This window comes from Saccopteryx leptura, chromosome 3 (genome assembly GCF_036850995.1).
Source record: "Saccopteryx leptura isolate mSacLep1 chromosome 3, mSacLep1_pri_phased_curated, whole genome shotgun sequence".
NCBI lineage: Eukaryota > Metazoa > Chordata > Mammalia > Chiroptera > Emballonuridae > Saccopteryx > Saccopteryx leptura.
Genome location: NC_089505.1, coordinates 273975627 through 273988306, shown reverse-complemented (window position 1 = coordinate 273988306; position 12680 = coordinate 273975627). Strand labels below are relative to the sequence as shown.

Genomic DNA, 12680 nt, shown 5'->3' with positions numbered 1-12680 from the left:
TTTTATGTTGGTTATTGTCATTTTTTTATTTGACAATCTAAAAGGAAAAGAGGTCAGTGCCCCTGACTAGTCAGGTATTGCATGTTTAAAAAATTCTTGGGACACCCAGTGTGCCGTGGCACACTGGTTGAAAGTTACTGGTCTGCAGAGTTAAAGTTTCAAATACAGACCTTGACAACTGTCTCTAGATTCAGAGCAACTCTGGCCTACCGCATCATTCTCTCAGTGGTCAAACAGGGAGTTTCTAACACTGATCCAGTACACAGTAGATGTTGAAGAAACATTTTATTGCATTAGTAAATAAGGACCAACTAGCGTTGGTGCTGGCTGCTGCACATTCATTGTGCCTTCAGTTAGGCAAATAACCACAAAACTAGGTGTAAAAAGGAGGGCTGGAACTTTAAGGCTTCACAACTGTGAAGTCACTGTGCCGGTAAAAACACAATAGCCTAACCTAGAGTTCTGACTAGTCAATGAACCTTCTGTTTACACCCCAGCAAGGAACGATTACTTTATAAGGAAGTGATTTCAAAACTCCAGAGTTGCTGGTGTTTATGATAATGAAGGAAGTCAGAAGTAAAAATGGAATCACATAAGGTTCCCAAGAACAATGTGAAAAACTCTAGTTGTTTGTTTTGGTTCCTCATCACACAATCCAGGGGTCAGCAAGGAAAAGGGAAAGGTTCCTGACTAGGGCAGTGCTTGGTTCTTTGTGCCAGCTCCATGCAGTCACCAGCCAGAGCCGCGGGGAATTCCAACCAGCTTTTGTTAGTGTGTGCCTCGCCACTAAGAGAGCAGACGTCCTCTTTGTCTGAAGGCTCTTTTGTTTTATTTCGCTCCCATGTCAAATTAATACAAAATACACAGTGTCTTTAGTCTTTTGAGTACATCATAAAAACTGGAACTTTCTTATAAGGGATTCATGGTTCTTCATAAACAACTCTCACTAAATGTCATTAATCCACAAAATACTCCTAGGAGATCAGTTTACCAGTTCTAAGGGAAGTTTATTAAAAATGTATCCAACTTCCCTCAATCTTTCAAACCCCAAGTCCCCAGACTTTCCAAATCAAAAGCTAGAAAGCAGCATTGTCTAATGAGCAGGATGCTGAACTGAAAGTAGGCTTAGAAAGCTGAACACTTCATTTTCTCAGAAGACACAGCAGCCCAGAGGGATGAATGGCTCTCCTAGTGTCAAAACAGTTCGAATTTATATCTCAATAGTCTTCCTTCTACACTCCAAGGGAGATGTGGTTAAGGGTGGGGTGTGGAAGGAATCAGACCACTCTGATTCTCCTGTTCATCACAGTCAAGAAGTAGTAGAAATGTTTTAGAAGGGGGGAGGGGCTGACAGAAAAGAGGGAGGGGTTTTGTTGAGCCCCCTCTCCCACTCTGATGCTAAGTGCTATGGCCTGAGTTCTTACTAAAAGTAATAGGAATGAACAGGCCAGGCCATAGCTGGTGTCTAGGCCTTTGTGCTGTCTTAAGCAGATCACTAGAGCAAATTATTGTTCTGTAAACAGATTAGTCCAATTTCTATCCACAAAGCTATCTCATTCGTAGTGGATAAGTATTCTAAGATAAGCATAAAATCTACAGACTGAAATCAAATTACATATTCTGTATACCCAACTAATTGGTCATTAGACAATTTTGTGCCAATAAGTCAGGTTCACTGACTACAAAGTGGTTTTCCAATGGCTTCATCCAACCACCTAAGTATGATAACAAGGCTATTTTATTGTTGAGTTCTGATTAGTCATACTATTACTAATTAAGAAATGTTACCTTCATTTCCTAAAGCTCATTCAATATGCTTATTTTTTCCTAACTTAAAGATTTTCCCAATCTCCAATTATTTCATAAGCTAAATTCTCCACTCCATTCATTCTTTAGTCAAGTATTATGTTTATTATTTCAGAGTTTATGTTTATTATTTCAATTAAAATAAACAGTGACAGATGTGTAGAAAGGTTGTATACATGTGTATGCACATTTTAAAGAAAACCCTGAATCATGGAGAAATTTTAAGCCTGAAAAATGATCTGACCACATGAGATCAGTGAGAACATTACCTATCAACAAAAGCCATCTTAACCTCTCACCTCAAACACTTGAGGGTTACTGCAGGCTAAAACATCAGGGGGTATTCTTTTTTTTTTTTTTTTGTGGGCCATTAGCTTTAATCCTAGCTTGCACCTGGTGAGCAAGTAAAAACACACACTGGGCTCCAAAACCCACTCATTCAGTGCTCACAAAGCTACTGACTTATCCGAGTTTCCTAGAATCAAAGGTTTCTAGCTCACCAGTCTTACTCACTTCTGTTCCTCATCTCCTTCTCTCTGCACAAACTGGCTTCTCCTTCAGCACTCTGCCATCTTGGCAGCTTCTCCTGGCCTCCTCCATGTGGCCTTTCTCTGCTCTCATTTCTTTTTTTTTTTTTTTTTTTAGGGGGTATTTTAAAGCCTTGGCTATAGGCACAGGCAATAATGATGGCCAAATCTAAATTGAAATACCAATCAGAAGGCAATAGGGGGAAGAGCAAAATATGGTGGATTAAAAGAAGTTGTTAGAAGAATGTACCAGCTTGTTGATTCTCTTACTATTTAATATAACCATGCCTTGAGATCAAGGAGAAAAAAATTACCATAATATTAAAAACTCTGGGACTTTATTAACAAAGCTGAAGTAGAAGTTACTCACTGAAAACAAGATTCCTTTGTTATGTGACTCAGTATTACCATGAGAACTATAAACACGAACATCCAAAGTTCCAGAAAGAAGGTGATGGCTGACCTAATTATGGAGTGGGCTTAAAAGTATAAATTCAGGGGTCACAAACCAAAGACACAAGTATTTAGAATTTAAACATTAAGGTAATTTAGTTGTCCCCAAATCCTTTTCATTCAAAAGAGAAATGGAAAATTTAAGGAATTTTCTCAAAATATAAAGAATTAATATGGCTTTCCAGAGTGCATCATTTAGTTATTCTTTATTTAATTATTAATATTGCAAATAAAACTCATAGGACACTCAGAAATAAAAAAGTGTCTTGTTAAACATATTTGCCAAAGGAGATGAGAATAAAGGTTCAGACAAGATATATTCCTTCATTTAGAGTTGAATGACCTTTCCTCCACATCTCATACATTATGTCCTACATTTATTTCTTGCTTAATTGAATATTTTTCAAAGACTTGGTCTTTCATTCTCCAGTAAGGGAAATTATTTTTTAATTATTATATTTCAATTGTTTGTAAGAAATTTCCTGTTGAATTAGAACCACAGTAGCTATAATTAAGGAAAGTTCAAATACATGTTTAAACTACTCCGGTCCACCATGATTGTTGACATCTATGAGTCAGCACTAGCATTTTATGACAAAAACTGTCAAATATTAGCAGTTTGTTTTTCAAGCCAATTATGTGAAAATTATTGTAATTACTGCAATAAATATTTGTAGGTTAAACCAGTGGTCCCCAACCTTTTTTGGGCTATGGACTGGTTTAACGTCAGAAAATATTTTCACGGACTGGCCTTTAGGGTGGGATGGATAAATATATATAAATATATATATCACATGATTGAGACAAGCGTCAAGAGTGAGTCTTAGACGGATGTAACAGAGGAATCTGGTCATTTTTTAAAAATAAAACATCGTTCAGACCTAAATATAAATAAAACGGCAATTATGTAAATTATTTATTCTTTCTCTGCGGACCGGTACCAAATGGCCCACAGACCGGTACCGGTCCGCAGCCCGGGGGTTGGGGACCACTGGGTTAAACTACATTTCAATTAGCAGAGCAATTCAAATATATGAAGAGTAAGACAATATCAAGTACTTATAAATTCCCTTCTAGATTTAGAATTGTAGTCAGTAATTTAGTTACCTTAAATTAAGCTTTTAATTTATCCTTAGACAAATGAACACTAGATTCCCTGGCTTACCACCCTAGTTTAGGATTCTACTCATTTTCATTGAAAACACAGTTTAAAATACTAAGGTCACAGAGTAAACAAGCAAATATGAATTTCATCAGAAACTTGAATTTATTAGAGTTACGACTTTAATGTTCTTAACCACTTCAATCAAATGCTTAGGCAGGTATTTGTGCATAGGCATAAGCTGGTAATTACGTTTTTTAAAGAGAATATAAATATTTCATCAAATTCTAAATAGCACCATTTAAGAAAATCAAGTTCTAGAAAATTAACTCAATATACATATATTGTGTGTAAGTGTTGCTTTCAAAGTAATTTCCAGAAAAAGGAAGTATTCCTCCTTCTTATTTATTCTTAGATAATTGTTTAATAGTGAGTAGTTAATTAGTTCAACAGTGAATTGTTTAATAGACTGTTCAGTAGTAAAGTCAGTTTACATTTAAAGACATTTTGAATAATCCTATTAAAAACCAATTCAAACAATGTGGCTCATGTTTAACTCTTCAGTTATTCATTCATTAATCTCTTCAAGTGCTTTCCGCCTTAACACAGCTGTAGTTCAAGGGGTGGCCAGCAGTTGGCCTCCATTTTAGTGGATTTTCATGAAAGCCCCAATTTCTTTTGCAAATGTTTTAACTTTTTCATAACTTAAGAGCTTATAAGAAGCTTTCAAAAGGATCCAGGAAAAACACATTAACAAAAAAAACTGAACTAAAGGAAGCCACATATACTGTAAAGATGTTCTCTGCAAAACATTCTGTTCATTAAGTCAGAAATGTCTCTATAGGGATCAAAAACCACTTGGTTTGGAATCAACAGTTGAGAACTCACAACATTTGGTTAAAATCCAGTACTGACAGCCATGAGAATGGCTGAGATACCGGGCACTGGGGCTTGTCTAGTCTCCCCATCCCATTTATTTGGAGTGCCTTCATCTGTACCATACAACCACACAGTACAATTGTCTAAAGCTTCTGTCCTTGGTCGGCTGTTCTCTTTTCCTTTTACATTCTTCCCTAAAGACTGCAGTTTTATTAACTATGATGTTTATAAGTTTGTAACTCATAAATCTACATCTCTGTTTCTGTTATACCAGCCCAACTAAGGCCCTATCTCTGAGTTCTGACTTAAATATTTCCACCTAGATATGCCACCATCATCTTACACTCAATACACACAAATTTATTCATTTTTATTAAACTAATTCCCTCTTCCAGTTTCCCTGTCTTTGCTAATGTCAAACCCATCTTTATGGTCACCAAGAATGAAAGCACAGGAACAGCTGAAGACTCCCTGGTGACCTCCATCATTCACATTCAGCTGGTTCATGTAGCAGACTGCATTTATCAAAGATGGCCACTATATCTTCCATCTCACATACATTTCTACAGTGTGATCTTACTGCTTCACCATCAAATGGCAGAGTCTAATTCCTCTCCCCTTGAATCTGGACTGGCCAATACTCGCTCACTACCAAAAGAATTGTGACTGAAGCAATGATATGAGACTTTTGAGGCTGGTCAGAACAGAATACACAACTTCTGCCTGGCTTTCTTGGAATATTCTCTGTGGGGGATGTAGGCTGCCCTATGAAGAATTTCAACTACCCTAGGACTGCCATGCTGAGAGGTCACATGTGGTCCCAACTAGGCTCAGTCTTCTGGCTATCCCAACAAGGTGACATAAATGTAAACAAAGCTATCTTGGACTCTCCTGACCAGCTCATTTGCCAATTTAATGACATCAACCGAAGCCAGTAAATACCCTGAGAAGAAAAACTCACCCAGTTGAGTACTTTTTAACTCCTGACACATTAAATCATGAAATATAAAATATGTTCATAGCTTTCCTTCTAAGCATTCCATACATCATGTGCGGAGTTCTTACTTTGTGGGGCTGGATGTTAACTGAGACACCACTTCTTTACCTCCATTCCCAGAGCCACCATCACAGAGGAAACTCATCATCTAAGATCTAAGCTGTTATAACTGATTTCAGGTTCTCCTCACTACAATCTGTCATTACCATCTATCTACCTTAAAATTTCCAACCAAAAAAAACTACTTTTACACACCAACATCCCAACCAACATCGATCTCACAATGTTTCACAGTTATAGAATGTTTTACAATGCAAAAGGGTCTTCATAAATATGTATCTATTTCAGTTGATTCCCAAACCAAAAGTCAGAGAGATCTGTCAATAGAGCAAATTTTCCTCACAACAGAAATGGAGAGATCAGAGGCTAAGATTAACTTTCATACAATATCACTGCCAATAAATGAAATGGATATAACTAAGAGCTGTGTCATTATTTCTCTATTCTACAATGCCGCCCCTCCAATTATCTATTTCAAATAAAAAATATTCAATGTCTCATTCCAACCCTATTACAGCAAACCTACTTTCTAGGTACCCATAATTTGGTCTCAATCTATCCTGTTGTATGATACTGTCTAGTCAACTCCTCCACCATCACCATTACAATAAGGCTGGCTTATTTATTCACCTAACAATATGTCATGCTGATTCTAGCCTCTGACATTTGTTCACATGCTTCCTTCTTTCTCTTCATATTTTCTTAAACCTTATTCATTAGCACAATTTCCACCTCTTCTATTAAGACCTACCAGCCTATCCCTGTTGCTTTTTCTGATATTCCTACATAATTTATGCATTTCACTCTAATATTGACAATTATTCTGGATTGTTTATCTTGTTCAAACATGTGGGTCTCACTTTCCAGGTTGGTATTCAGCTAACACACACCTGTACATATAGTGATGTTAGTGCTTATAGCCAATGTCTGTTCTGACCAGTCTGCATCCGTGACATAACGTTTGTTAAATATTTTCAATTTCATCCTGCTTATTCCCAAACTAACCATACGCTCTTTAAGAACAGGAACCTTGTCTTATTAAAAAAGTATAGGCCCTGGCCAGTTGGCTCAGCGGTAGAGCGTCGGCCTGGCGTGCGGGGGACCCGGGTTCGATTCCCGGCCAGGGCACATAGGAGAAGCACCCGTTTGCTTCTCCAACCACCCCCTCCTTCCTCTCTGTCTCTCTCTTCCCCTCCCGCAGCCAGGGCTCCATTGGAGCAAAGATGGCCCGGGCGCTGGGGATGGCTCCTTGGCCTCTGCCCCAGGCGCTAGAGTGGCTCTGGTCGCGGCAGAGCGACGCCCCGGAGGGGCAGAGCATCGCCTCCTGGTGGGCAGAGCGTCGCCCCTGGTGGGCCTGCCGGGTGGATCCCGGTCAGTCGCATGCAGGAGTCTGTCTGACTGTCTCTCCCCATTTCCAGCTTCAGAAAAATACAAAAAAAAAAAAAAAAGTATTATACCCTCCAAGTCCTCCAAGCCAAGCACAGTACTAAGCACACAGCTAGTGCTCAATGTATATTTATTAATTGATTTTAAGAGAATGAAGTACATTGTGTTGTGAGAAAAAAAATATTCCTAAGTCATGTCTATACTGGAAAGAAAAAGTTGAAAAGGTAATAAAATATTTTCAAGATCAGTAGTTTAATGTCAGGAACATTTTTTTAGGTATCATTTAAAGATATTCTGTGCAGCCCATAACTGCCAAAATGTTTTATAAATATTTTTACCAGGAGTGTGAAAAGAAAAAAGTGTCAAAAATATTCAAGGAGTATCTAACAGCCCAAAATAAAATGTTTGCTGAGGCCACAAGGCTGGCAGAACTCGTCTTCATTTCAAAAAGTTTCCAGGCAATGGGAATGTTTTCCTGGAAAATACTACCATTTATTTAGAGAACACTTGCCATGAACACTTAGTCATTAACTAATTTAAGGTTTCCTCAGAAGCTCTTTAGAGGAAATCTAGTATATGAATGAATGAAATTATCAGCACCTATAAAGTAAGAAAAAAAACAACAACAAATATCATTTGGCTAAATTTATGAAATCTACCTAAATATTTTTCCAAGTAAGGGGGGAAAATCTTTTATATTTTTTGGTCTATTTACTGTTATTTTAAATTTTTCTATAAGATAAAACTATAAAAACAACCCTCCACAAAATCCTTGTGTTTCTTTGTCTGTAATACACACAATCCAAAAACCTGGAGGGCTCATTTTATTCCATATGCCAAGTAATCTTCAAACAGCAAAATAGTCATTTCATTCAAAGAAAAAAAATGGTAACTTCAGAGTTATTTTTAGCAAAATCTCTGAGTTTGCTTCAAATCACCTTTCAATGAGAGAGCAACTTGGTTTGGACTTTTCACTCAATTGTCTGCAGAATATCATACAATGAAAACACCCCCTCCAAAAAAACCCAACAATTTCTTCCAAGAGTTTGAAGCCAATTAAGTCTTATTCTTTGAAACATCAAAAGTCACAACTAAATTCTACTTCAAGCACATGATTGGTACATTTAGTCTTTTTTAAAATGTACACAAAAGGATTGTTTGTTTTGCTTTACCTGTTTAGTATTTCAGTGAGTTTCACAAAACCAGTGTAAGCCAGTTCAAATGCTCCTCTGTGTCTGGACTGTAAAAGGTGTTGTTTAAAGTGTTCTCCTATTTCTTTTACCTTTAAAACAAAATAGAAAAATAAATGTTCAATTTATGCTTACATTTACAGGTGTTTTATGTCAATAATATCACGAAGAATTCAGGGGTAGTGAGATGTCCATCCACAGCATCTATTATGTGACAGACAGTATTTTAAGCATTTTTACATCATTTAACTCTCATAATAATCCATGAAATAAGTACTATTACCTCTTTTTTATGATGGGGAAAATGAGGCTCAGAAAGGTTGAGTAACTAATAAGGTCACACACACAAAAGTCACAGAATCAGTACATAACCTAGGCAGTCTTGCTCCAGAGTGGGCGATCTTGAACTGTTATATCAGAACTGCCTCCCTATGCCAGCCTTACAAACGCCACTCTGTTCTTTGTTAGCACATATTATTCAACACCAACAGCAAATCATGCAAGGTGACAATCCTCACACACCTATTATGGTTAAAATATATATAATGAAATTTACCATTTTAACTATCTTTTGGGTTTTTTTTAAAGATTATATTTATTGATTTTAGAAAGAGGAGAGAGAGAAATAAAGGCAGGAGTAGGGGGAGTGGAAGCATCAACTCATAGTTGCTTTTGGTATGTGCCTTGCCTGGGCAAGCCCAGGGTTTCTAACCAAGAACCTCAACATTCCGGGCTGATGCTCTATCCATTGCATCGCTATAAGCCAGGCCATTTTAACCATCTTTAAGGGTACAGTTCAGTGGCATTCAGTATATTCACACTGTCAAGCAATCATCACCATTATCCACCTATAGAACATTTGCATCGTCCTAAAATGAAACTCCAACCCATTAAATAACTCCCAATAAATGCCTTTTAGAGATATATAAATGTGAATGGCAAGATTTAGCGTCAAGAACCTTCTGAAAATTGACAGGCATCACTTGAATCATGGAATTTTCCAAAATACTACCCAATAGCTTTCCTATATGTTACCTTTCTGCATGCAAACTTAGACAAATAACAAATATGACGATTCATTCATTCATCTATTTATTTATTAGGTAAGAGGCAGAGAGGCAGAAAGACAGACTCCCACACATGCCCCAACTGGGATCCACCCCGCAAGTTCCCTACCTGGCAATGGTCTGCCCATCTGGGGCCATTGCTCTGTTGCTCAGAAACCGAGCTAATTTAGAGCCTGAGGCGAGGCCATTGAACCACCCTCAGCACCTGCCTGGGCCAACTTTCTCAAACAGTTTGAGCAATGGCTGCAGGAGAAGAAGAGAAAGAGAGAGAAGGGGGAAGGGAAGGGGTAGAGGAGCAAATGATCACTTCTCCTGTGTGCCCTGACTGAGAATTGAACCTAGGACTTCCACACACTGGGCCAATGCTCTACCACTGGGCAAACCAGCCAGGGTGACAATTTATTTTAAAGAAGACATGACTAACAATTAGTTGTTGAAGAGGTTATGTACAAAGTTAACTCTTAAAATGGTTGGACTGACTGTACTTTTATAACATGAAGATATAGGTCTCCCCAGCAGACCACATTATGGTGAAAAGACAAGCTGATTCAAAATGTCTTGGACATGCTTACCTAAAAACACCTTTTGCCTCATCAGCAACTATATAATTAGTGTTCAGAATGCATTAGAGATGATACAGTATAAGAAGCATTTAAATATGTGACATTAGCAAGTGTCTCTGTTTCCTCATCTATAAACTGGGGATAACAGAACTTGCCTTATAGGCTATAAATTAAAATGAGTTAATAAATAAAAAAGCTTAGAACAGGCCCATAATTTGTAATCCAACTCAGTTCAAAATGAGCTCTGTCTGGGTTTCCAAACAGAGGAAAAATAAAGACATAGTCCATACTCAAAATATATTAGAGTATAGAGACACAATGAGAGATACATTAGGAAAATAAAAATCAAATATAAAACCAACAAAGAACCAAAAAGGCAGCATATAATAGAATTTTTAAAATTCTAACACTTTAATATCCCAAAGGGTGACATATCATGTTCTTCAGCTAAAGTTTTTAGGTAAAGATCTGATGAGGCCCTGGCCGGCTGGCTCAGACATCAGCCTGGTGTGTGGAAGTCCAAGTTCGATTCCCAGTCAGGGCACACAGGAGAGGTGCTGATCTGCTTCTCCACCCCACCCCCTCTTGCTTCTCTCTCTCTCTCTCTCTCTTCTCCTCCCCTCCTGCAGCCAAGGCTTGATTAGAGCAAGTTGGACCCAGGTGCTGAGGATGGTTCCAAGGCCTCTGCCTCAGGTGCTAAAAAATGACTCCAGTTGCAACAGAGCAATAGCCCCAGATGGGCAGAGCATCGCCCTCTAGTGGGCTTGCTGGGTGGATTCTGGTGGGGTACATACCGGAGTCTGTCTCTCTGCCTCCCCTCCTCTCATTAAAAATTTTAAAAAAGGCCCTGGCCGGTTGGCTCAGCGGTAGAGCGTCGGCCTGGCGTGCGGGGGACCCAGGTTCGATTCCCGGCCAGGGCACATAGGAGAAGCACCCATTTGCTTCTCCACCCCTCCCCTCCTTCTTCTCTGTCTCTCTCTTCCCCTCCCGCAGCCAAGGCTCCATTGGAGCAAAGATGGCCCGGGCGCTGGGGATAGCTCCTTGGCCTCTGCCCCAGGCGCTAGAGTGGCTCTGGTCGCGGCAGAGCGATGTCCGGAGGGGCAGAGCATCGCCCCCTGGTGGGCAGAGCGTCGCCCCTGGTGGGCAGAGCGTTGCCCCTGCTGGGTGTGCCGGGTGGATCCCGGTCAGGCGCATGCGGGAGTCTGCCTGACTGTCTCTCCCCATTTCCAGCTTCAGAAAAATACAAAAAAAAAAAATAAATAAATAAATAAAGATCTAATGATACTCTTGATTTTTCAAAGGCCATATACTGTAAGTTGTCAAAAGCAATCATCAGACTTATCATTTTAATCTTTAATATGGTCATCTCATAACATACTTTGAACAGAATTGTTGAGCCTTAAATATGAATTTAACTGACAAGATAGATCCAAAGATAAATAATCCTAAAAAAGATACCAGAAAAACACCAGTTGGCTAACTTGTTATAACCATCATTTCTATTATTATAGAAATAAAAGATCTCTAAAAAGTGGTTTAAGCCACAGAAAATAAAAACATGAAGTCACAGAAAAGAGTTTTTTCTAATTTCCTTAAATTTTTTAAAAATATTATAGATAGCAAAATATCCTTCAGGAAAACATAAATTTTACTGGTAAAGTGCTTCTCTGTGGACTCAACAACAGTGCACAATCTAGTTCTTAAACAAAGATTATATTTTCATTGTCTCCTTTATCCTAGCTCCCATCAAAGGGGCCTAAACCAAAAAGCATACAATAAAATCAAAGCCCTCAGAAGTTTAACCAGTGGAAGGTCTTCAAAAGTGGACCTCAACTCTACGTAGTCCTGGCCTCAGGGAAAAAAAATGAGATTCTAGGGCAGTGGTTCTCAACCTGTGGGTCGCGACCCCGACGGGGGTCGAACAACCAAAACACAGGGGTCGCCTAAAGCCATCGGCCCACAGGTTGAGAACCGCTGTTCTAGGGTCACAAGTGAAGGGCAGAAAGTTTTTTCTCACTTCATTTTGTACTTAACTTCCCAACAAACCTAACTAGGAATACTCAGGCTTATGAAGAGAGTGTAAAATTTCTGTTTCTCAAACAGTAAGTACTCCCTCAGCACCTGCCACATGTTTAGCAGATCAGTGCTAGGATAGTTAGAAAAGGAAAAACAAGAGGTCTGTCCTCAAGGTGCTTTCAGTCCAGAGAAAACCAACAAGCTGGGTGGTACCCATGAAGCTCAACAGCTCCAAGAAATGAAAGATCCTTCTGTATTGGAATAAATTATTAGAAGAAGTTTCACGTCTAGATGTCAAACAGGATATAGCTGGTAGACCAGAACGGAAGAGGATAACAAACATGGAAAGAAGTTGGGCGGCTAGAATGAATGAATAAATACTTATTAAGTACCTGCCACCTGCCAGACAATTTACTGGGTCTTTTTTTTTTTTTTTTTTTTTTTTTCCATTTTTCTGAAGCTGGAAACAGGGAGAGACAGTCAGACAGACTCCCGCATGCGCCCGACCGGGATCCACCCGGCACGCCCACCATGGGGCGGCGCTCTGCCCACCAGGGGGCGATGCTCTGCCCATCCTGGGCGTCGCCATATTGCGACCAGAGCCACTCTAGCGCCTGGGGCAGAGGCCGAGGAG

At 39.1% G+C, this 12680-nt stretch overlaps 1 protein-coding gene across 2 annotated transcripts in view; it reads right to left on the bottom strand.

Moving 5' to 3' along the window:
• THADA (THADA armadillo repeat containing) overlaps nt 1–12680 on the bottom strand; it is a 355537-nt gene that overhangs the window by 278536 nt on the left and 64321 nt on the right. For both annotated transcript variants that reach the window (XM_066378390.1, XM_066378391.1), the window contains exon 22: nt 8383–8492. In XM_066378390.1, coding sequence (XP_066234487.1) covers nt 8383–8492 — 110 coding nt within the window. The remainder of the gene's footprint in view (nt 1–8382; nt 8493–12680) is intronic.